Here is a 26,617-nt window from a genome sequence, read left to right as displayed (position 1 = left end):
TGGCTTCTCCAACTCAGCTGCGCAGTCTTAGGCTTCCCATCCCGTCACCGTAAGTGTGCCGGAAACTTGTGAATTAACTCCTTGGGGAGACACCTCTTCCCCCCAAATCTCCGCGCATATGCGGGAAGTTGGAGATTAAATCAACTGATGAAAAGTTTCCGACTGTTGGGAGCGGGAAATGGGACCGGAATATCTACTGGGAGGGAAATTCACATTAGCCGGGTAACATATTCATCACATGCCACTCCGAATGAGCTTAAACTTGTGTCATCTTGATGATACACCGTGCAATGCACTCTTGCTGGAAATCACCTTACACTCTTCCAGGATTAGTGTCATTTCTGGAAACATCCAATTAAGCAGCCTGGTTTTTAATTTGTCTTTCAGATTACATGGTCCATATAGCCATTAATTACCCTTCCGTCTTTATAAATAAATCATTTCTCTATAAATAGTGCTGGAAGTATGTGAGACATCTCCACATGCATCCGTTAAAATATTTCTACTAAATAATACATTTTTGCTATAAATTTCCCTTCTATGTCTAAAAAAAAGCAGTGGAATCTCCTGAGGACGGTCGACCTCTTTTTGAATACCGATTTAGAAGAATTCTAATTCCTTTACCCAATAATTAAATTTATGTGCAAAAATGTAGTGATTCTCCTGAAATAACCCCAGTTCATTGCTTATTTGCCTCTCTTCAGACTTATCCAAATTCAACGCCAACCTGGCGCTGATGCAGACAAAACTGGGAGACCCGGGGAACGCGGAGACTGTGCACTTCCTGGGCAGCCTCCTTCAGAATCCGGAATTCCAGCAGGCGCTCCAGGTGCACAACCATGTGACTGAGGTTCACCAGCGAAGCCAGGTGCCCCTACCAGTCTGCAGCAGTCTGGAACAGATTGCAGCCGAGGTGAGATTAACCCCAACCCCCTATATAGGCCCTTTTTGCTAGGAACCATCCTCAATCCTCCAAAATCCTCCAAAATTTGCAACAGCGCCTAAATCCTTCAAAATCGTCAGACAGTCCTGCCTCAAAATGCATTCATTGTCAATCCTGCAAAATCCTCATCTCAAAATTGTGCACTCATGTTCAAATGAAGGATAACCAATGCCTCAATCCTTCAAAATCATCAGACAGTCCTGCCTCAAAATGCATTCATCCTCAATCCAGAATCATCCTCATCTTCAAACACCATTCATCCTCAATCCTCCAAAATCCTCGTGTTTCTCAAACACCATTCATCCTCAATCCTCCTCAATCCTCCAAAACCGCAATGACGATTTTGGAGGATTGAGGTGGGTTGGGGTTAATGGAAGAGAACTTACAAGCATGTATTCACCACACAGTGCAATCCTCTTTGCTTTTACACTGTCCAAAATGTCTTTTGGCATTTTCACACTAACGTTTTGCCTGCCCATGTTGAAACCAACATTGGTCCACCGTGAGCAGAACCAGATCCTATGAACACAGGTCAGCAAGGCATATCATTCACACTTACACATGTTACACCGGAGTGTACATGTATGTGAGCTGGCTGTAGATTTTGGATTTTCTACCTGTGTAGAGCCTCTCAACCCTAGTTCTCTTTTCAAATTTTCGATCAATTCACAAATTTGTAGAGTACATAATTACATGTTATGGACACCATCTACAAACATTCAAAAATCATTCAAACTGCCAAAACATTACGAAATATCCTACCGGTACCTGATTGCCTTGTATGCTGTCAGTTTTGATAAAAGAGAAATTGCCGTCATTTCCTCACAATGGATAGGACCAAACCATCGCAAGACAACATGTTTATATAATATTGCCCCAGATTGACCAAATTTGAATGCAGTTTAGATTTGCAAATTTTGGTTTCATGTTCAGGTCCGTAAATTTGAATTATTTTTCCTGAGTGACAAACTGGGGATCATACCACAAAAGGGTGCAAGTCAAAACGTATTAATGAACATATTGGAAAGGAGGGCTTTCAACGGAAACCTTGCTTTGCGTCGAGAAAATTGAGATGCATTTCCACAGTTTCCTAAAAAAAATTATCAAGCTACTGAGCTGAAATTTCAAAGGGTTAGTTTTTAATAACCTGCTACAGATTTATTGTATTGTTCATTGAAACGGCAAAAATACATTCTTTGCAAACGTGTCCGTTCCCTTTAACCTTATGTCGGAATTTGCCAAGTTGGAACTTGGTTTACTCGCGGAGTACAGATATTAGAGAACTGGCTGCAGTCCAGATACTAAACCTATCGCATACAGTACCAGTACATGGTCATCAAGTATGTCTTAGATAAGATCCAGTCTGAGCAGACAGTGTCTGATAAGGCAGTGAGTATCCGTGTCCTGATCAGGGCAAAGGCTCTGTGCGGCCCTAGGGAATGTTATCGGACATGTAAGTACAGGCTGTGCACCCAACTTTCTAGACACTTTTTTTCCTGTCTGAAGTACTGGGTATTACGAGTTAAGATAAACTGGCGTCTTGCCAATGGGGGTCAGTTTGTAAAGAACAAAATAAACATGGGTCCATCTATGGTAGATGCCGTTTTAATGTGAACAAAATAGTACATGTACGTGTATATCCTTGTGACCTTATGTAGATACTGGTAATTAGGTCCAGACTACTATGGACAAGTTCCCCCTCAATACTTACAAAAGGGAATGTTGGGGGATACCACTGGCACGGCTCTCTGAATTTGTTGCACGACTGCGTTCGATTTGACTCTCACGTGACTTCTTGCGCTTTACTCGAGCCTGGCCCAAGTAACCGACCCGCTGAGCAGGTTACTTGGGTAAGTATCCCACAATACAATGCGAAAACATAGCGGCTAAGTCTAACGCTGTTGCGGCAGGGGATTTTAAAAGTATGTCAGCTTCACTTCACACTAGTATTAGATGACAGAGGGAAAGTTCCGTTTACTTTAAACATTATAACCGGCATTTCTTTGGAAGAGCCCGTACACCCTTACAGTGGCCACCGTGGCTTCCTTTCGACGGCTCGAATCCATTTGCAAAGGGGATTCAATCGTCACATGACCTCTTGACCCGGTCCAGGTTGCTATGGCTTGACCTCAAGTAAACCGCGATCGTTTGTTTATTGCTACAGATTGCGCATGTGCATCTTACATGTGTACCCAAGATGAAAGTAGGGGTAAGCGTGAGGACATGGATGTAGGTACTTTGCAAGTTGGCTTCATCCTCTAGTCCCTGTACATGTACTGCCCTCAATACGCCCTGCCAATTACTCCTGAAATTGCCCCAAACTGCCAAAACACAGTACATGGTTTTCTAGATTCATCAAGGAGTAATTACAGTGTAATACAAGTGTTAGAATAGATGTATTTATGATCAAACACAGGTGAATTTGTGCATAGAGTTTAAGTGGTGCCTGAAGCAAGGTCATATAATTGGGATGCGCCTGCTGTTTGGTCAACACACTTTGATTATTTTGGAATCTACTCTCAACAACAGCTGTCTCGTTTGATTGGTCTGGAACCACCACGCATTGACATCTGTCTTGACTTGGGAAATCGCCAATAAAGAATCCTTCAAGTCTGGTGGACCGAATAAACAAAGATGTTTCTATTTTGATAAAGTTAGAAGGACACTGTTGTCAATTTTGATTGGTTTGGAAAGCCAGTTGGACAAAAACAAATCAATAAACAAAAGACTAAACGAAAAATTGGGTATATTTATGTCCCCTCCCCCAATCCTCCATGTGTGTATTTGTCATTTCGCTTCCCCTTCTAAATCCTGTTGTCTGGCTGTAGTGGAAATATCCATTACGTCTCACTAAGCCTTGGATCAAAGATACATGTAGTTTTCCCTTCAATAATAAAACTGTTCCCCCGACCAGTCTTTTACGGAGCATCGTTTGGCTGTTGTTTTGAGTATTGGACTGGGCAAAATGTACTGTAAAATGTGTGTGAACTGTGAGAACTTGCCAATGGAGTCAGGAAAAGTACATGTAGGCACATTCCCAATGTTCATTCAAAGGAAAATATACAGGGGTGGATAGCTCAGTTGGTGGAGCACCGGTACAGTAACCCAGAGGTCGCAGGGTCAAACCCTGCTCCAGTTTATTTCTTTCTTCAGTTTTATAATTGTTATATTATATGTGCACCTACCGTTGTCAGTTTCCCTAATATGGTTTTCCCTCTCTGGTTTGTTTAACCCTCCATTTGTTTGATCAGTCACAGACAGTCAAAAAGTCAATCCTCGTCCCCTGCCATGCCTTTTACACAGGCTAGTCACCAGCAGTCAGATCATATTTCTTGTAGGCACTGTGACAGTCAAAATCTGTTAACAGTCAATAGCAGGTGACTGGTAGGCACATCCAGCTTATCAATCTCCTACAGCCAAAACATAGCTGTATCATGTTTCCTAACAAGCACAGCCAGTCAATCCTGCTTTATGAAGGCAGGGAGCACTCAACTGTTAAAAACAGTCACCTGATTTATTTTCACCACTGGGCTGGCCTTGTTGAAAGGTCTTGATATAAAATTTATAACAGGCAGACCATTTTCAGAATGAAAGTGTGACCCCTGATTTCCTGGGCATAATCAAAGCTGGTTCCAAAAAGTGGTATTGTTTGCCCAAGCCTAGCAGAGCAACTATCATGATGGATGACCCGGGTGAGACTGGAGCATTTTGTCATTAGTCATGTTTCATTATTGCTCTCTTTTTGTTTTATCATACCTCGTTTGTCTTTGTTGCATTCCAGGTGAAAGCCGAGACTAAAGCCAATGAGAGTGATGAAGCAGAGGAGCTCATCAGGATACTTGAGACTCCGGAATTCAGGGTAAGGAATCTCTTTGGATTTTGAGAGTGAGAATTTTTTTTATGGACATACCGTTGAAAAAATGGCCATGGCAAGCATGTTAACTCAGGTCCCAGATCATTCAAACTTATATGGGCCATTCAATACATTTAGGATCCAAAGTGCGACATTTTCCTGCCCCTGAAGCTTGGCTCTGTTTTGTTTTGCCTTTCAACTGTCATTAACAATGACTTCAAACAATTGTTTTATTTATTGGGTAGGTTTTTTGCTATTCACAATCTCTTTTGGAGGATGACTGCATTATAGAGTGCATCAGAATTATAGAATCAAAGATGTCAGAAGGAACAGGGACAGGAAAGAAAGTGGACCCCAAATTTATATTTGGTATATTCAGCACATGTATAGTACATTCAGAATGGCTTTTCTCTTGATGTCTTTAGGCAATTTTTAAAATAATTTGGATTATGGAATCACCGCAGAAAACAAATGGATTTAAAAAAAAAAAAAAATTAAATCGGCTCCGAAAAAATAATGCCACTTTTGATGACCAAAAAAATGAAATTAAAATTTCAAAACGAAATGTTCGCCCTCCATTTAGTAAACATCAAGCTTCTGTTTCACTGCAATCCTGGCTTTGGACCAAACAGAGAGAAAGGAATAATCATACATTTCGCACAGCGTTGCTACAAGCTTGTTGCTCAATTGTACACGTATGTACTGCGTGTTCGTGCAACGCATCCACAGTGCACTGGATATACTGGTTCCTGCCACCAAAAATATCCTAGGCTGAATGCTAGCAGAACCAAATCTGCTGCACTACCGGCCACTACGCAAATGTCATCGACCGATCGATGCACACGTGCTTTTCAAACTTTTGCGACGAAATATTCAAAAAAAGAAATGCCAAGCAAACATTGTTTGGAACGCGATAAAAAAATGAAGGTTTTTGCTAAGTCTGCAAACTTAATTGCTCCATCCTTATGCATGTAATATTTATGAATTTTCCTTTAATTGTGAGGTTTTAACATTCATTGTAACGATAGCGCAGCGGGTAATCCTATACAAGAGCACTGCCCGGCTCTTTTCACCTGTCTACAATTAGTTAAGGTCACAAATGACAATCAGTCAGTTAGTCAGTCAGTCAGTTACAATGAGGACACTAGGCTGGCTCTCTGGGACCAGCAAAAATGTATGCTCCAATTTTGTGTATTTAAAAAAAAAAAGTTGAAGTTGCAGGGGAAGTTGCCCATCTCAGGCCGGAGACACACTTATCATGCGAGCACTTTTAATAGAAGCACACATGAAAGGAAATATTATTAAGTTCCTTATTATAGAAATTATAGTATCTTGTTATATTTGACTTTTTTATTATAAAACTGAATTTTTTTTGTCATCTCACGAGGCCAGATGACCTTAATTCATAATTGTTTGGTTCCTGTGGGCTGGATTTAAATAGGCTTGCAAAATGTTGTCGGGCCAACCAATGTTGCAGATAGCATCGATTTTGTTGTGAGCCGTTTCATTAATTACGGTATTACTAAAATTAGCCAAGTCGGAGTCGTCATGTTTTGTGATATTTCGATTCAGTGACAGCACTGACCCGAAACCTTTTTCCCCTCCCAACACTCAGAACCTGTCTGAATCTTAAAACAAAACAATCAAACACTTGTCCAGCAAAAAAGTGGCACATTCAGAGTAATTTATCAAACCTGCAGTAAAAATAGCTTGTTGGCCTTTTTGCATCAGTATCTACCAAAACCATGCACACCTACATGTACACCCATGTAAGATTACATGTGAAATAGAAGGCTTGTGTACTGTTTTATGTATGGGCCTATGACATGAATTTTACTTGGGTGTATATTTGTGCAACTTGATACTCCTCTGAAATTTTTGAAAACTATTTGACATCCCTTATGGGTTAATTTCATTGAAAAGTGCACTTTTTTAACATTTCAAATTATGTTTTTTTTTGACGAGGGGGCTGTTACTGTGGTGTCATTTTAGGAAGCTGTGATGTCATTTATTGAAATAATTACTAGAAAAATGTCCGAAAAAATAATGAAAGTGAAGAATGTTGTAAAATGCACCCATGCAAAAAAGTTAGTTTTGTGCTTGCGTTATTAAAGGGAATGTACATCATTGGCTTTGCTGTAATTTTCGGAAATGAACTATTTGAGGGATAAGTATAATAGATCAAATATTGTTACACTGACATTTTTTAAGTTTTGTGTTCGAAAAGGTTGGAAAAACCAAGAAAAACAAAAATGTTCAAGTAGTCTGGTTCCCTGACTCCACAAAAGATAAAATGGATCAATTTATAGATGATGGAAAATTGTAAGGCAAGGGAACCAGTCTTAGCTGGCCTGCACCCGTTCATGAACATGTAACCAATAGCAAACAAAATTTGGACTGAAAAAATGGTAAATTTGGAGCAGTAGTTGAAAAATAATTAGGTTTTTCTAACGCTGGTCGGCCGACCACCGTTGGAAATGTATACAAAAATACCATTTTCTCGAAAATGACTTCACACCAGGTGCCATAATTTTACAAGATGCTTGAGACTGTCATTTACCAACATCCTAGTAAGGTATTTCGTAAAAACTTGGTAGTTTTATTTTTCGATGTTTGCAAATGTTGTATATTCCCTTTAAGCCATGAAGAATACACATATTATGTACATGATATGTACATTTGTACCTGTATGGCACCACTGATAGATTAGCACTCATTTGTACATATGGAAAAACATTCTTGAGGAAGAATGAAGAATGTATCAATTACAGATTCAAATGACGTTATTTGAACTTTCAATAATGTAGACTACCCACCGAGTTGAACTTGCGCTCCGGGAAGTTAATTTTAGGGGTTGTGGAGTCCAGCAGGTTTGACCCTAGTCAGACCTTCTTGGAGAGTGGATAATTGAAAGTGATGGAAGCAACTGCCTGCATTAGATATCTTTCATAGTTGGTAGCTGGATGAAGCCTTGGTTATGAATGATACCTCGGAGCAGTGGGCTTATTCAAAGCATTGGTGGAACTCCATCTTGACTTAAATTGAGAGGACGGGAGACAAGTTCATTACATCTCTCAGCTGGAGAAAGAGCTAAGATATAGAATCAAAGCAAAGGTCTTTTTTTTGTGAATGACAAAGCAGCCTGAACTTCTTGTGGTGCTGTGAGAACCTGTATGTACATGTACATGTACAGTTTGTACCTGTACATCATTTTTGTACATTTAGCAAGTTTAGTAGTTTAATTTCTTTGGCTAGGGCAAGTTTGAGTTGATCCATAACAGGGTCATGACAGAGTTGATGGAGCGTGCAGTCAGTCACATGTACATCTTCTGACTTTGTTAGGGTAGCTACTAAGTAATGTACATTGTACATGTAAGTTGTGGATATTTAATTCTCCTTCCTGGGTCAGGTCAGCTAAAGTAGGCTTTCAGGGTAATTCCCTTTATGCGAATACGCAAAAATATGTCATTCTTTCATACTGTACCCATGGGTGAGTGAACAAGGGGTACATGTATGTGCTAGCTCATGTTATGTAAATTGTCAAGGCACTCCCTGGCCAGAAGTTCTACATGTACGGTATGCTAGTGGAATCAACCCAGGGAAGCGGTTTGCTGAGATAGCTGAAAGGCTGATCCTGTTTTTATAGCGTCTGGAGCGGACTGTTTGTGTGAGTGTTTCTTACCGCATTCTGGCTCTCCACATGTTCGAGAACATCTTGTCCGTCTATGCGTGGCTTCACAAGTATGGACTCACAAGTATGAACAGTTGATGGCACCTGGTGACCACTTTCGAGAACCCCAGAAGGAGGGACGCACAGCGAACGTGCTTGGATTCTCATTCATATTGCATGAAGTTCGCACTATTGATTTTATTCTAAATGTGCCTAAACCATGGCTTTTTATGTGAGCATAAGGTGCCATAAGCAGTGCAAAGACCGTTGAGGGGGTTCTTGTGCATGGAGTTGACATGTAGCAAGCCGGCTGTGGTTTCTCCATGGTGGGTTTGGACCTTCAAGCAGTGTTGCCACTCCTTCGCCCTCGCTATCTTAAGATCAGGTCACGTTTCTAGCCATCCAATGGAGTACATGTACATCTAGCCCCTCAAACAGTTAGAAAGAGTATTAAGTTGGGAGGGACTACTAGGAGAGGCTTATGAATGCATTGCCTCTGTATAGGCCTGTGCTTGAGATATAGGTGAACATTCAGAATAAACTTAGTTATGAATGCTTTGTGGCATATGTGCCTGAAACAGTACGTGCTCGTGGTGTGTTCCTCCCACTGGAGCTGTTGTCAGTGGTGATGAAGCACCATCTAGTATTCATGCATGCACGGAGCCCACACTCCGTGACCAGGTGTTCTGTAAAAGATCCAAGTTCTGTTAACCCAATAACTCCCTAGGCATTTTTGCTAGGATGCAACCTCAATCCTGCAAAATCCTCCGGTATTTCTCGAATGTGGTCTTTGGAGGGGTGACCACTGCCTCAATCCTGCAAAACCTCCGGCAATTAATGTCAGTATGTTGAGGCAGAGCCAGTGACATCCTTGAGCAGTGTGGAGGATTTCAAGTATGGTATAATCTAGGCCTAAATTTATGCACGGCTGAACATTAACAACTCAAGGTTCGGTGCAAGCCTCAAGCCTCTGTTTTGCAAAGAGGATTTTGGAGGATTTGGGAAGGTTAGGGTTAACGTTTGTTGTCGCAGCCCTTCCCATTCCTTCTAAACAACAGAGCAATACTGCCTCTTGTGCCTGTGTTTATCTTTGTTTCTCGGCTTTCAGTCCTCCAATGAGATGATTTTTTGACACGTAATTAGCTCTTTTCACACTTTCGCCACGGGCATGCAGAGCCTCGATCTAGCAACTTTACACAATAAATATAGTGATTCCCGTGTCGGGGTTCAGATCACTGAACCGGCTATTTTTTATTGTGTAAAGTTGCCAGATCGAGGTTCTGCATGCCCAATGGCGGAGTGTGAAAAGAGCGAATGGTAGCAGCAAACACACCAGTCCATTTCCATTGTTTGTGACATTTTGAACACGCACACATTAGCTTAAACGTGATGCAAACTGTTCAAAAGGACCAGTGTGTTAGCTGCCACTAAAGCCTCTCAAAAGTCTCCCATTCTGGTGAGAATTGTTGCTCCCTTATTTCTCTTCTTCTTTTTTTCTATCTTTTTTTTAAAGATAAATTTCTCTTCTTTCCTATCTATTTTCATCCGTTGCAAAAATTATATGTGATTAACTTAAATTGGAAAAGCATTTAATTTTGAACAAGAAATCCATGCGCATTACATGTACATTGCCCCTGTAAATTCTCTAACATGAACATTTTTCCTCTTGTCATTTGCTGGCTTTTCTGAACATTTCACATCCTTTCATTGAAGCAAGTGTTCATTTTCTGTTCTGTTGAAATGTTGGTTTCTCTTTGTTGCTGTTTGCATTATCTGTGAATCTTTTAGCACTTTGGTTTGTGCCCTCACAGTCGCAGTGTACTTGTATATATCCATTACACTGTATATAACATTGCACTATTACCAAGTTATAAAAATTAGAAACAATACCCTGCAGAGATTGAGGGCCAAAGCCATTAAAAAGCAGGGGAATAGACCCATATGCCAGACCTACTGAGTTGCACATTCCAGGGTCACTCAGGTCAAGTGAGCTCTCGCACATTGAATCCAGGGACAATGTCAACCTACAATTTCTTTGTACACAATACTCCAGTCTCCAATTAAGGTGGTGGTTTTGGGATGCAAAGGTCAAAGGTTGACAATCCTGGGCGGGGGACAGACTTCTGTTTATTTTCATCTCAGCCTTGCTCAGGTCTTGGTTGCCGAGCAGATCCTCTCAAGCAGTTTCCAGACTTGTCATCTACAAGTCTGGTGGTTTTTTTCTTGTCTGTGACTTGTTCTGCCATGCCTGCAGTGTCTCCTGGCTAGACCCAATGGAATGAAAATTTACTTGTTGTTTTCAGTCTGCAGGTAAGGTTTTGTCTGAATGTAGGGTGTGGTCCTGAAGTGTCCAGACTAGCTGTGTTACTAATAGGATGCTGCAAGTCTCGACAGTCTTGTGCATACAATGTACCTACTGTAGATTTTGGGATGTACATGTACATGTACATGTACATGTTTGTCAATGTGTGCACTGTCAGTAGTGTAGTTACTTCTCCTAAACATGTGAAGGGTGGAGTGACATGTGCTGTATGTACATGTACCGGTAGGTCATCGTACATGGGGTGAGATGGCCTAGCGGTTAAAAACACTGGACTCATGCTCTGGTGTTTCAGAGGCAACAGTGGCGTGGGTTCAAGCCCGGGCCCGGACACTTTTGCCTTTGAGCAAGGCACTCAACCGTTATTGCTTCGTCCTTCCGATGGGACGTAAAAGGGACGTACCGGTAGTTTAAGGGATGATACCCATTTTGTTGCTCTGAGCCCCTCAGCTACCCTCAAACTCTCTGCCAATTATCTCCTGGATCTTTCATTCATCTCTCCCCTGCCTAAATGGCGTGTTAACCTTATCTGTACGCTTGCAAAATGTTGTGTGTTAAATGTATTTTAGCCAGTACCCTTGTGGAATTTAGATAAGGACATCACAGACATTTCACGGACGTTCCACTGAGCATAAAGTCTTGTTCAATTTGTGTCAAACTAATCCAGATAAAATCCAAATAACTTGTGATCCATATCAAGTTGGGATGGAAGCAGACTGTAAACGAATAGGAGAAAAGTAAAAAAAAAAAACAACGTTTGGGTACCAGCCATACATGTACATACCAGTACATGTGGTGTATGTTATCTAAAATGTGAGGGTTCGTATACATGTTCATGTAAAAGTACAAAATAGTGGTCATGACTTCTGTTGCGGAAGTTATGCGTCTTTGGGGCATTCATGTTATATTAATTGTTTCCTCGGTGGTTTTGAAGAAATTTGCGGTTTGTTACCGAGCTTTGAACCCTTTTTAGCTTTGCCTTGCTCTTTGACCCATCTTGACAGTTAATCTTGATTCAGCTGACTCAAGTTGGCAGGTTTTTTTTAATTCCGACAAGAAACCATCCAAGATGGCAAACTACAAAAACCACCAAGGGAACTACATTCAGTGTCCGTGGCAAATATTGCCTGTGAGATCAGCGCACTCTATACATCTGATAAAATCTTTTGCCTAAGAGTGCGGATACATGAAGTCACTTCTATATTCCTCTGAGATTATGGCAGTCTGTCATAAATCAGTCGGCCACAATTTCTTCGTTTTTTTAGCGGGAAATGTTTTCGGTTTCTTTGCCATAAGAAAAAAGGGGTGGGCATATGTCACACATCTAATGTTAGCCGTTTAGTTTTAGGGTCTGCAAAATAAGTATTGTCCAGCATCTTTGTTTGGAGATCTGTGTATTAAAGGCGGTAGCACTTAAAGTGTTATTTTTTTTCTTGAGCGTGTATTTCCTTTGTATTTTTGGCACTTAATTATTCTCTTTGATAACAAATGTATTTATGGCATGCAACTTTTCCTCGGATCCGCTGATTTCCTCGTATTTTACTTCTCATGAATGCTATTACAAATTTAAAAACCACTGTACAAAGTCTTGTGTGGTTTGGAATTTCCTCGTTTTGTTTTTTTAATTTACAGTTCCATGCCTGATTGATAGATCACTTGCCAATGCAATATTCCAAATGCGCTGATCAAGTTTAAAATTTGCCAGACTAAACTGGCCGCCAATTTGGATTTACATGCTCCTGCAGTTGTCAGAAATTGACAAAGATCTTATTAAACTAATCTGAAGAAGAGACAGCGGAATGGCTGATATTTGACCGATTTTAAAGACTAATTTTAACGAAGAAATTTGAGCTAATATTCCTCATGGATTCCAACAAATGTGTGGCATTTGACAACAATAAACAACGCAACAGAACATTGTGGCTGTTTTTCTCCTTGAGACCTCAAACCGTTTTTTTAAAACATTTAAATAAAAAATCTTGCTATTCAGATATTTGGTACAGCCCTTTGGCCCGTTTTCTTCAGCATCTTTGCCCTTGGTATTCTAATGAAGATTGTGAGCTTGGAATGCTGCTCATAAGGTTTTCCTTTTTTCTTCTTTGCATTTCAACCAATAATATTTTCCACTCTGGAAAAACAACCACCTTGAACCCTTTCAAGCTGTCACATCGGTGTGAATGTAGAATACATTATTGAATTTTGCTAACTGCATTGGAATGTTAATGTATTTGGCAAGTCACAATTTGACTTTCATGGTACAGAGAGTAAACCGCTATTATCAGATCAAGAAGTGACAACTGGGAGTTCTGTCACAGCATAACAGAGTCACTTTTCTCTCTGATAAGTATTATTTTTTTTTATTGATCAGTTTTCTTTTTATTACGGAGCCCAGTTTATTACCTAACGCGTATTTGTTCTTGGTGATGATCTACAGGCCTTGTTGTCAGCCCATGACAAGATCGCTTCCAGGGATCCCACGTTGATGCTTGGACCTGAAGACCAGGAACAAGACCACGATAGCGACATGGTAGAGGAGGACTCCGTCAAAATAGTCCGGATTGACAAGTCCAACGAACCTCTGGTAGGCTTAAAGACAAAAGATTCTCTATTTTGTGTTATCGATCCTAAGTTCTGTGTTCTGAGTTTCTTATGTCTAGTATCCAAATATGATGCGATCAAGCTAAATCAGTCGTTTGTCAGCAATTATGATTTTAAGATAAAGCCCATAATAGGTCAGTAGGGGTGGACATTTCAAAATTGATTTTTTGGTAAAATTGGAAGGCTACATATTTCCTCTTTCATGTCAACTATTTTTTTTTTCGAGAAAAAGTCACCATAAAGTAGTTAAAATGTGACATTTTTGCCAAGGAGTTACTATTCAATAACTTGAAATAAACCATGTTTATTGTTGCTTAATAAACACTTCAATTTTGAACCGTTGATTTCTCGGTTTGATTTCTCTGTTTTCTTCTTTCTGATCTGCCTGTGTTCTAAGTCCCATAACTTATGAACGGAAGGTCGTATTCACATGGGCTTTTCACCAATATAAACTGAAAGATAGCTCTATTCAAAAATGTTTAAAAAAAAGTGATAAGGGCCGACAAACGACTCATTTAGCTTGATGTCATCACAAATGTTTATAACTATTATTAGTGCAATGGTAAGAATAATTTAATGAGGCGACAGATGGAATCTTCCATTCCACGAGGCAAAGCTGAGGCAAACATTCCATCTGTCACCAAATGAAATAATTCTTTCCATTGCATGAATTTGAAACATTCATTATTTGTTTTATACAACGCCTCAATAAATCCTCGTCATCTGATTGGTAATTGTGTGACCGTGCAATGGAAGTTTATTTACTGTGGAGTGGAATTTCTTTTCAACTTGGAATGGAACTTCTGTTTTTTGGGTGTGGCTGGGACCATTGGTTGGGACAAATAATTTAATGACATGTGATCAACAACCAACCAATCAGATCACGGGGATTTAGTCGGGGGGTTGTATAATACAAAAGACCCAAACTTGAGAGAAAAATCATTCCACTTTGACTTTAAGAAAAACCTTTTTTGGTTTTCATCACTTGTATTTCATCCAATTCATGTGGATGCTGTCAAACAGTATCCATTTTCACACTGGGGAAAACAACTCTGCTGTTTGACATTTTGTTATATAGATGTTATGATTCCCGGTTTTGTAAATGACAATGACTTGAAAGTACATGGCTTCTTAATGCACTTGTGCTAGTATTGTGTATATACAGCATGGATGAGGTACAAGATGATAACCATTAGGACATGTACTACATTGTATAACATTGTATCTTTTCACTGAAGGATCCATAGAACCATTGAGTGCTCGGATGGTTTCGGTCAATACAGGGAGTAGTAGGCAGGGCGGATTGGGGTGATACAGTGACTAAAGGGTTAACAGCCATTGCAAGGCAAACGCTTGGTTACAAGGAAACGTCTTAACACGTGACTGAATGTAAGTTTTTGTTTTTGTGACAGGGAGCAACGATTCTGAACGATGGAGATGCTATTATCATCGGTCGGATCATCAAGGGCGGCATGGCTGAACGGAGCGGAATGCTGCATGAAGGGGACGAGATACTAGAAATAAACGGGCAGGACGTCCGAGGCAAATCGGTCAACGAAATCTGTGATGTCATGGTGAGGGATACTCCCAAATAAGAGCCAAACACTGTTTTTTTGTGATCGTACATGAACAGTAGTGGTGTGCATTTACGGGTTTAGGAACAAACACGGGTAAAACATGCGTACCTGGGTACCCGCGAAAGAAACCCAACCCCCAAAATTCATGTTCCAGAATTTGCTGTTCAAATCGTTCATAAAGGTGTTCACAATAACACTACCACATTGGTTCGTCAATGCAGCAAGCGACAAGTTCGCACAGTGCGGCTATAAAGAATTTACAATTGTAAAATGCCGATAGACATAAAATCTGTTTTGGTTTTCCATGTAGCCTGGTTTTCATTTCAAAAATTCCCCACAATTGGCATTCAAAAGTTTTCTTTTTTACCGTCTGAGAAGTGACAGTGAGTGACAGTTTGTCAAAATTCAAGTTTTTCTATCAGTTCTGTGACAGTGTGTGAATAGCACTAGCATATTTTTCACACTGAATATTTTCATCTGTTTCATCGGTTTAACTTAGTGCTTTGGTTTTCGCGTTAACAGATGTTTCCCCTTTTTTGTCTTGTCCAGAGTAATCTCTCAGGAACACTTACATTCCTCATAGTGCCTACCAAGCAGCCTAACGTCAGGCAACAGCCCAAAGACAATGCCCTGGTAAGTACTAAGGAAGCAATTTCATCAGTCCAACTGAGATTGTCCAACCTTGGTTCCTGGAGGGGGGGGGAGGTAGACCAATACACTTTGCCCATATGGGACTGGATCAAAAAACAAATGAGGCTCAAGGACGTTTTTGTTTTAATAATGCATTATAAATAGCATGCCCTGCTCTTGAGTGTCATAGCACCCGGCTGAGCTGACGGTCTTACACATATTGACATGAACTACATGGGTAAAAACAATTGTCAGGATTGGTTGCATATGAAGTCCATCTCTTACATGTATATTGGTTGAATATTGAAGTGAAAGTTTGTGGAATGATTTGAATTTTTTTTCTCTGCTTTGAAACAACATTTGCTCTGCTCCCGAAGCTTTTAAAAGAGGGAATTGAGCACCTAGATCTCCTCGGCTTAGTTAAACAAGGCCCACTTTAAGATTTAGTTCACTGCGCCAACCACTCCGACCTGTGCCAGATAACCACTTGGGAGGTGTTTGCGCAGTAACCATCAGAGCAAGAACCAGAATCCATTATTATGTTTTTTCCTAATTGTAGTTAGATCTGCAATAAAACATTTAAGCAAGCAAAGGTACCAAAAGACAAAAAGCAAAAAGTAAAACCTTTGCGGCAGCATTTTGTCAAGGCACATTTTGGTTCATTTATTTCTTCGAATGTACAGAAAGATAACAGATTCAATTATCAATCTCCTGCCTGCTATTTTCTAATTGCAGTACAAACTAGGTGATTCAAATTTATTTTGCTATGGTTGCTTAAAGCTATAGTCCATCATTTGCAGCTATCCGAAAAGTAACTTGGCGTTATTATTGTTGAAAAACATACTTGGTTGAAAGAAAGTAAGGGGACTAAACTCCCTGTGAAATTATTCTTTCTGGCAAGCTGTCATTTTGAAGTAATCAAGGAAAGAAGGCCTTTCCAACGGTGCTTCTTAAGACGCACCGTAGGAAATTTAAATTAGTAGTTCGTTTTGTTATTCGGCGCTTCTTAAGACGCACCGTAGGAAATTTAAATTAGTAGTTCGTTTTGTTATTTGCGCGGTTGCTATAATTCGTCGGATCAGTGCGCGACATCGCGTAGCTGCAATCGGCTCGGTGAGAACGTGTCTCGGACGCTGAATTCAGGCCCAATTCAAAACATGATTCAGCAACTTTTGATTTGAAATTGAGATCCTACAATGCTGTTGTTCTCGGAATATACAGCTAAAGCTGGACTATATCTTTAACTGCATTACCATCGGTTGATTTGTTTTCAAAAAAGTAATTTCACTTGTTTTGTGTGTCTTTCTGCATAGATTCACATGAGGGCGCACTTTGACTACGACCCCGAGGACGACATGTACATCCCGTGCCGGGAGCTGGGCCTGTCCTTCCACAAGGGGGACATTCTGCACATCATAGCGCAGGACGACTCCAACTGGTGGCAGGCGTACCGTGATGAGGAGGAGGACCAAACGCTGGCCGGTCTGATTCCCAGCCGGAGCTTCCAACAGCGGTAAGTGACCTTTGACCTTTAAGCCAGTTACCTATATCGGCCTTATTCTTGAACAAACGAGGGGGCCATAATGTTACCAACGAACTGACGTGTATTGAAGGTTATTGACGTAAGTGCACGCTTGAATGATTGTTTTCTGCCGAACGTTACGATTGAAGGCGGAATAATATTTCTCAGGATATTGGATACCAGCCCTATATTCCCTTTCAGCAAGGTTTGTGTCATTAAATCTGGCGGTTCATTCTGCGTACTAACCGATGTTTGTATATACCTTTGAGCGCCATTCTGTGTCTTAAATTGTCTTCGGCAGACGAGAGGCCATGAAGCAGACGATGCCCGATGACGAGGAACCCAAGAAGAAGTTTTTCTGTGGCGGCAGATCCAAGAAAAAGAAGAAAAAGAAAAAGCTCTACAATGCAAATGGAAATGGTAAAACACAGCTCTTCCAAAATTTGTTTTTAAAACCAAGATGAAGTCGAGCTAGGGATCCAGAATTCTGAATTTTGAGAAATTCTTCAACAGGTTGGGTTTTGAACATTCTCCTTTGGATTTTGAGTGGTGTTATTACTGGAAATGAACAAAACGCATGAAAAGCAAATATATTTTAGCACCTGCCGTCTTCCGATTTCTTCCCTCAGATCAAAGTAGCGATGAGATTCTGACCTACGAGGAAGTGGGTTTGTACGTTCCCAACCCCGATAAGAAGAGACCTGTGGTACTGATTGGGCCGCCGAAGGTTGGACGGCACGAGCTCAGACAGAGATTGTTGGAGTCGGAGGCCAGATTTGCAGCTGCTGTACCACGTAGGTGTTAATTATCATTGCTGGTACCAGAGTGTCCTCTTTGTAGCTATCTCACTGACTAACTGTCAATTGTGAGCCGGGCAGTGCTATTGTATAGGATTACCCCGTAACACCAATCAATGGGCTAAATCTGGCCCATTGTAGACCAGATGCTTGACAAGACTTCCAGTGGATAGCCATCTTGATTGAATACGTCTCGTTCAAATGACGTCATTTCCTACAGACCATCCACGTGCATCGACATTGCATACCGCGCATCGGCTATGTCGTATTTCAAACACATTTCGAGCAACAAGCGTGCATGTTTGGAATATTTTCAACACTGCACAATGCATGCTTGATTTCGTAAAATACGCAGTTGCAGCTGTCCTACAGAGTTGGCCGTCATTGAGCGAGCCCTATTGAATGGAATTTCATGTGCTCTGGGACCAACTTTACTAGACTTGCCGGGTCTTGTTTTACTATTACTTTATTTTTTATCATGAAACCAAGTTTTTCTCCAAAGTGCCCATAGCACTGTGGCGCGCAAGCCTGAAAAACCCCATTGAGAGACGACTCTGGAGAAATATTCTTTTACAGAGGATGAAACGAAACTCAAAAGACAAATAATTATGGGACCCATCCCCACAAAATGAGCAAAAAGTCTGACTTTTTGAGAAGTGATATATTTGTATTCCTGGATTCTGCAGAACAAGAGCTTTCTAATGGTGTATAACATTTACGGTAAAGGTACTGAGTTCAGTAACTGCCAATTAAATTGACGTCGTACAAATAATTTTTGAGAAAATGGCATCTAAAAATCCCGCTATTATATTACAGCAGTCAAGTAATAAAACGGGATGAAAACGGGTTTTAAAGCTGCTTTTGATACAAAGTGGGGAAAGGTAGAACAGGATTTACAGATTGAGGTTCACCTGAAAATAAAAAAAAATCAACCAGCCCTTCAACTATTTGCTTTGCCCATGTACTGCAATATGGCAGGTCATTACGCAGTGACGGGTACCATATCCTATAAGGAAAACCCATGGAATCAGGTAGGGACTGAAGACCCGATCCGCTAGTGGACCCGTCCGGGATTCAATCACGGGTCTCGGAATGAGTCTAACCAGAAACAGGAGGCAATGTGTGGTCAGCCCATGAGAGACAGTGTGGGAAGGACACAGCATTGGGGGAGGGGGGGGGGGTTGTATATCCATGTGAAGACTTTGTGGAGTATACTTAGTGTTCCCAGGAGAGAAGGGAGGCCATCGCTTGTCAACAAGTTACCAGAAGTACATTTCTCATGGAATTTTGGAAATTTCTCGGGGAAATATCTGGGAAAACTCGGGGAATTTGGTGAGGAAAGGATGGCTATAAGGAGAGAAGGGAGGCCATCGCTTGTCAACAAGTTGCCTGTGTATTATTTACCGGTATAATATTTCTCATGGAATTTTGAAAAGTTCTCGGGGAAATATCTTGGAAAATGCAGGGAATTTTGGTTTCATAGAGTGCTAGGAACCCTGTATATTACAAGTCTGTACAGCGAGCCATCTTTGAAAGACTTTTCTGTGTTTTGTCAATTTTTCTCACAGACACGAGTAGACCAAAGAAGGACCACGAGGTCCACGGCGTGGATTACTACTTCACCACGAGGCAACGCTTTGAGCAGGACATCCAGACCGAGAAGTTTGTGGAACACGGCGAGTACGAGAAGAACATCTACGGCACCAGCCTGGAGGCCATACGCGGCGTGGTGAACGAGAGCAAGATATGCGTGTTAAATCTCCATCCCCAGGTAGGTTGGCAGTTTGTGAGTCCAGGCTAGGTGGCGTAACTTTCCTAACTCCACAAAAGGCACAGCTGAGTCTTTTGGAATGGAGTGTTGTCTCTGATGGTTTTCATGTTTTGTATGAATTTATTGACCTTTGCTCTTTGTAAGGTAAATTTGAATAAGTTTGTTTTTTAAACACTAGACAAATTTGTTGTTACAATGGGTGAGAAATAGCAGAAATAACACTAAACCATTCCATAGGTGGAGGTTGCTGGCATTAGGCTCACGTTACTCAATTCATGTGATGTGTACTCTTTGTACGAACAGTAGATGGGTGTTTTGTGAACACTTTCGAAAGCGAAAGTGGGAGGGACACGCAGTCTACACATACTAGTTGGTGCACCTCTTGCATGTAGTACGCACAAATACTTTTATTCTGAATGTGCACAAAGTCCCGAGGCATCTTTGCATCAGTGTCAGGTTTAACCGATAGTACATTGAAGAGTCCCTGTGAAACTGTTGCGGGCGTACTTGGACACGGAGTCAAAAGTAATAGTGTACCCATACACAAAGTGTACAAGAAGAAAAGGAATTTGACTCACAAATGGCTTATTCAGTACAGTAATACTTTCGTTTGAGCTACCAATACATTGGAGGATAATTTAACCTCATTCTTGGGATTGGGTAAAAGCACTAACACTTTCAAAAGAACTAATATTTGTTTGCCAGTGGAATACCAGGATCACCAAAATTTTAAATAATGTGGTTGTGGGTTCGAGTCCACCCTGTAGGATTGCAGACATTATTGCAGCGCTGTTGCCTTTTGCCCAGATTTCCCTTACAGCCTTTCACAGAATATTGAGAGAGAAATAAACGGCCAATTCACGCGAAAACAAGGAGGGAATGGTTAGAATGTACAGTCTACAACACTCAGGCATGCAAATTCTCCTCGGATCAGCCGATTTCCTAATTTTTCACTTCACACTTTAAATGTATGTCATTAAAAATTGAAAAACACTGTACAAAGTCTGGTAAAGAGTTTCCTCTTATTTTGCTACATTATGTACTTCCAAGTTGCTTGCCTGAACACTATAGATCCTTTGCATTGCAGCCATCTTTGAGGTGCATGCTTTTGTTCCTCAGAGATTTACATGGGTAGACATGTGCATTCATTGTTACTGAATTAGAATAATGAAGGCACATCCAAGATGGCTGCCAAATGCAACATATCTATAGATCTTATTTACTCTTTGAATGTCACCAGAGATAGATGTAGTCATCACCATCCGAACAGATAACTAACCAGCATTGTAGTTAACCCATTACTCACTGTACCGCAACAAAACCACCTAGGCTCTTATGGATTCTTCAGGGAAGAAATTCAATGTAATGCAATGTAGCACGATGTATATACATTGTAATACATTGCAGTACGATGTAGTAAAAGTCATAATGGGTTAACTGCTTGGTTACTGTTGACAATAATACCACTAACCCTGCACTGTTGATTCTTATCTTATCCTCGACTCTAGGCTGCAGAGTTCAAGCATGGCATGCGAAAAGCCAGAGCCTTCTTGAGGGTGTGTTTTGAGCTCATTAATATTTAATACTCTGCTTGCCCTGCTTTGCATAATAGTCACTGCACCTTTACATATTTGCATATGCATGAGCCGTTGTGAAACCTTGTCCTGCCGTTCAGATTTCCTGTCAAACGTACAGCAAATGCAATCTTTGCTGACAGTGCTTGTGTAATACCGTGCAAAATTAGTATAGCTGTACGCACAAAGTTGTGAACCCAATGTTGCATGTTCCTTGTACTTTTTGAGTTGTTAGATATTTATATTATTGACTTATTTGTTGATACAAAATGTGCATAATATGTGTAGTTAATGCGATAATGCCCATTTACAGTTTTCACGAGAAGTAGAATGGTCCAGTCCTGACCACAGATTTCTTAAACGTTTGCTGTGCTTTTTAGTTTTTCCTTGCAAATTCCCTTTATTCGGTAAACAATACAAAATCTAACCAAACAAAACAATAAAGCAAAATTAAAAAATTAAAAAACAGAGAAAGAAAAAGAAAATATACTTATGCCAATACAGTAGAACGCCACTATAACAAACACTATGGGATCCATAAATAATGTTCCTTATAGTGGTCGTTCATCATAGTGATTGTGCATTATAATAGAATTTACTATTTCGGGAACCAAAGGGGATTTCCTTATAGCCAAATGTTCGTTATAGTGGTGTTCCACTGTACTTAAAGCCACATAATTTGTCACATATATTAAACATAAGAGACTGCTGGTGCAGCCTGAATCGCAGTTGTTCGTGTCAATTGAGAATGTACATAGAAATGTTGTGAATGCACCCCATCATCATGTTTTGTCAAACCCCCTCCCCCTCCAACCCCCCTCCCCCTCCAACCCCCCTCCCCATCCCCTCCACCCCTCCTCCCCCACCCCCTCCACCTCCCAACCCCCTCCCAACCCCTCCCCTCACCCAATCCCCCCCCCCCACAACCCCTCTGCTTTTCAATATGTCATCCCATTGCCAACACGTTTTCAAATTTAAAAGTTGGAGACATCACCCAGAACTCGTGTTGTGGGTGATGTCAAATGTCAATGCCAGGTTGCGCTTTTCCCCACTTACGTGTTTTGCTTGCATTTTGACTTTCGTACGAGCCCTAGCTAAATTACTTACTTGATATCCGTGACTTTGGTCTAGCACTTCAGGGACTTGACAAATTTGGAGACTGCCAACATCGAGTTGAAGTCAATTCTCTTCATTTCATTGAAGAATGGAAATGTCATTTAGCTGTTCACGCTCCATGCCTGTGCTCAAAGTAGATTGCTCATTTTGTATTTGTATAAGATTTGTGGCAAGTCATTCAGACTGTAAGGTTGAACATCAATACAGCAGCGTTGTAGTCGAGTGCATCACAAGTCCAGTCACAGGCAACAGGGGATGAACAAGGACAACAGACAGACTGTTCATAAGATGGAATTTGCGTCAGGGTGATGTGAATCATTATTAGGTTTTTGCCCTTCACCGACGTATAATCACTGTATGCTCAGTGTGTTACCTCCCGAGTGAAAGTTGGGGGGAAAAAATCACTCAGGTGGGACTTGAACCCACGACCTCCTGTTTTCTAGTGCAGACGTCTTACCACTCGACCACTGAGCTTGCGGATCGGTTGGCTGGTTCGAATCTGATGTACATAGCAGCAGATACTGCCTTTCTCAAAGTTCATTTGAATAGCTTGTAAGTTAACGTGGGACTGGAGGACTTGTGATGGACATGTGAGGATTTGCAGGGCCTTGTGATGGACTTGACTACATCACTGCAATGCAGGGACTAGTTTAGGGTCCTAAAAGTGTAGGGATGCTAACAACCACAAAAGTTGTCTGGTACAAAGGAGTCCCAAAAAAAGTCTTGGTTTGAAAGCAAAGGTTTAAAATGTTTCAGTCCAATATTTTTTTTTTTTAGTTAGACGTCAAATGGTGAAAGACTCTGCTCAACCAAACAGTGAAAACTTAAAATTTCCATTGATGGGACGATGTCATATCTTAAGTAACCGTGCGCAGTTTAACATTAAATGCATGATGTCGGGAATGCTAATCTGTGCTGGCAAATTCAAGCTTCATGTAAACAGCAGCATGCCAAGATGCAGCCATTTCCCAAGGTTTTTTGTGTTGTTCCAATTTGTACCTTTGCTCAAATGGACATTTTCCTACAATAACTTAACCCATTAATCCCTTTACTGCCCGAACCGCCCTGCCTATTACTCCCTGTACTGCCTAAAACCACCCCAGCTCTCTGTGGTTCTACGGATTTTTTTCTGGAAATAAATACAATGTCATTCAATGTTCAATGTAGAGAATTGTAATTGACCATTTTAGAATTGTCAATCATTCATGTATTTGCATATGCAATGCCCATTCCCAAATGTAACATAAACGTCAACATCATTTGCAGTGCAGTTTCTCACTGAAAATTTTCACAGCCTATTGCTATGCAGTGCTACCTTTAATCAGTATGTGTGTGTCGTTTGCAGTGATGTTTTTCCATATTTGGTCAATGCATACTTGGTCTTGACTTCGTTTCCAATTGTAACTTGATGACCTTTGACCTCGTATTGCAGTCACTTAAAGTCCTCAAGAATTCGGACCTGAGGCCGTACTTCATCTTTGTCTGCCCACCGTCTCTGGACCGGCTCAGACAACAGAGAACAGAAGCGGGAGAACTCTTGAAGGTTGGTTCTGATCGTAGAGCTTTATTTAATAACTAGAGAGTCAATGCACAGTACACAGTGTAGCCTGCTGGACACATCTATGTTTGTGCACAGACCTATAGAAAACTCAAAATGTTGTACAGGTTTTGTACGGCGGTTCGCATATTTGCTTTCGTATTCAAAACCGATGCGTGAATAAGCCAATACACCCAAAATCGTAATGCACAATAACTAAGCACTTCATTTCGTTTTGGACATTCATTCAAAACGTCTGCACACATAATCTTAATGTATTCTGCATGAGGGAATGAAGAGTCGACACCTTAGAGATTTCACGTACATACAGGGTGTGTCCAAAAAAGCGGAACCCTAACCCCCTAAAAATATTTTTCATATTTAAAAAATATGTAGCACCAAAAATAATGAAGACTGGAAAGCCAATTTCATGAGCTACTTTTAGATGAAAAAAATACTGAAATTGCTCAATCCTTTCAAAGAATATCACCTTTTAAACACAATCACCCTAAAACCCCTTCGTCCAAAAAAAGTACTTTATTGGCTTTTCCGCAAAGTTGCGGAAAAGCCTTTGTTTTTGTTCTCATTTTTTTTTTTTTTTTTTTTTTTTTTGGCTTCTTCTTTTTGTCGCCTAAATCCCATAGACTTTGTGCACGTTTTTTCTCAACGCCACTTTTGGCATTAATCTTTGTCATACATCATTCAAAGTTAGCATAAGCATAGTCCCTATAGCACAGATGTGTCCCGAAGATTGACGTCATGGTGACGTCATTGACTAATTTATTATAGATTTTTGAATATTTAATTTTTCCCATAGACTTTGTACACAGAAATTTGTGTACACCTGATGTACATGATGACGTCATCAGGTGTGTATTTATAGGCAATTAAATTGTGACACTTTTAATAATCAAAAATGCATAAGAAATCAACCGTACGCGTCCGCAGCATTTTGTTGCCGGCAAGTGGTAGAATAGGTTGAGGTCTTTATTTCATTCAGTGTGCGTGAAATCACGTGACCCTTGCTTCCAGTCGAAAAAGGCCAAAACCGGAAGTGGCTTATCATTTGAAAGTGGTAATAGATATAAACTTGCTTTTAACGGTGTTAGTCTCTTGGCTGATAGTATTCTTCAAATCATCTACTGATGACGTCATGTAATCTTCGAGCGCCCTCTAGCGACAGGTTGAAAATTTTCAAAATTGTATTTTTAATAAATGTCTGTGGCGAAGTTTGTCAGAATCGCCTAAATATTGGTGTATATGATGATCTTGACCCACTTAAGACGTGTGCGAAGTTTTAGGCGTATGACGTCATCAGACCGGAAGTTCCGTTGAAAAGACCTTTTCTTTTTCAAAAATTGCTAACAAATCAATCAATACAGATATAATCTTGAATTGCCCATTAAATGATAGCGTAAATATTTGCCTCAACAGTGCCAAGTTCCCAGCTTGTCAAATTGTTCACACAGTTGACGCGACGTCGGCAAAAAACACCCTTACGCAAGTTGCGGTAGAGAGCTGTAAAACATGCACAGGACTTCCACAATGTGTATAGCACATGCACGTACGTTGTACATACGCACATACATCGTATGTCAGTCAGCCCGCAGCGCACGTGTTGCTGAGGTCAAATCATGTCCACAGTGACCGTTTTAGCCGATTTTCGGCTAACTTTGACAGATTTTATGTTCATGCATAGTCAGGGATGGGTATTATTGATAAAAAAAAAATCATAATGCGGAAAAGCCCTATGTTCTGTTGCAAACAGACATAGATCTCTAGTTGTGTGTTCTGACTGTTTGGAACAACAAAGAAAATGACACAGAATACTTGTTTCAACAACTGTAGTACACTATCTTTATACCCTGCTTAGCTAAATAATATGAATTATACAATCCACTTTTATTAAAAGACCAGCCTTCAAAAGGACTTTGTTGAAAATTGTTAACTTATAAACTGAGGTTTTATCGCAGGTGATGCTTGAAGACAATTGTGACGATGATTCTTGAAATCGCATTTTTGAACGAAAGAGGTTTTAGGGTCATTGTGTTTAAGTGATATTCTTTGAATGGAACAAGCAATTTCAGTAATCTTTTCATCTAAAAGTAGCTTATGAAATTGGCTTTTCAGTCATTATTATGTTTGGTGCAACATATTTTTTTTATATATGAAATATATTTTTGGGGGTTTAGGTTTCGCTTTTTTGACTCACCCTGTAGCTCTACATGTATGTCTCTGATCCAGGATCATTTTTTTTGGGGGGGGGAATAGTCATTTAGTGTTGAGAGAAGAAAAGCAGTTGTGGTGGTCATACAAAGAAAACACTGGCAAATGGAGGAGTAAGTAAGTTGAGAGAACTAAGCCCTGGAAGATTAATTTGAGCTGTGGAGTATTGAATGTGGTGGTTATGTGGTGAAAAAATTGACAGTTTCTCACAGATTTCTTGAAGAGCCTGTAATTCCAAAGTAGCTTACAAAATTGGACTTACAAATAAGCTTTATAAGCCAAAAGGACAAATTTCAAAAAGCTGGACTCGACACTTTCTCGTTTTCAAGAAAACACCTGTTGAATGTCAGGCCCAATGTACAAGGGTTCATTTCTCTGAAACAACATAGAGTTGCGACCTGCTGGGTGAAACTTGTTCTTTTGACTTCTATTGATATACCGTACTTGATTGGTAACAAACTCTGAGACATGGACCAGCCAACC

The 26,617-nt window shown here is 40.4% G+C and overlaps 1 protein-coding gene across 1 annotated transcript in view; it reads left to right on the top strand.

The window, feature by feature from the left end:
• LOC119742595 (MAGUK p55 subfamily member 5-like) overlaps positions 1-26,617 on the top strand; it is a 45,368-nt gene that overhangs the window by 15,674 nt on the left and 3,077 nt on the right. Inside the window, exons 5-14 of the mRNA XM_038218704.1 lie at positions 705-913; positions 4,725-4,802; positions 13,221-13,367; positions 14,797-14,958; positions 15,511-15,594; positions 16,905-17,104; positions 17,415-17,533; positions 17,743-17,907; positions 19,479-19,681; positions 23,804-23,914. Of these exons, the coding sequence (XP_038074632.1) occupies positions 705-913; positions 4,725-4,802; positions 13,221-13,367; positions 14,797-14,958; positions 15,511-15,594; positions 16,905-17,104; positions 17,415-17,533; positions 17,743-17,907; positions 19,479-19,681; positions 23,804-23,914 (1,478 nt within the window). The remainder of the gene's footprint in view (positions 1-704; positions 914-4,724; positions 4,803-13,220; positions 13,368-14,796; positions 14,959-15,510; positions 15,595-16,904; positions 17,105-17,414; positions 17,534-17,742; positions 17,908-19,478; positions 19,682-23,803; positions 23,915-26,617) is intronic.

The sequence above is a fragment of the Patiria miniata genome, unplaced genomic scaffold, assembly GCF_015706575.1.
Source record: "Patiria miniata isolate m_02_andy unplaced genomic scaffold, ASM1570657v1 HiC_scaffold_6, whole genome shotgun sequence".
Lineage (NCBI taxonomy): Eukaryota > Metazoa > Echinodermata > Asteroidea > Valvatida > Asterinidae > Patiria > Patiria miniata.
The sequence above is the reverse complement of the archived record's forward strand: the minus strand, read 5'-3'. Positions and strand labels throughout refer to the sequence as shown.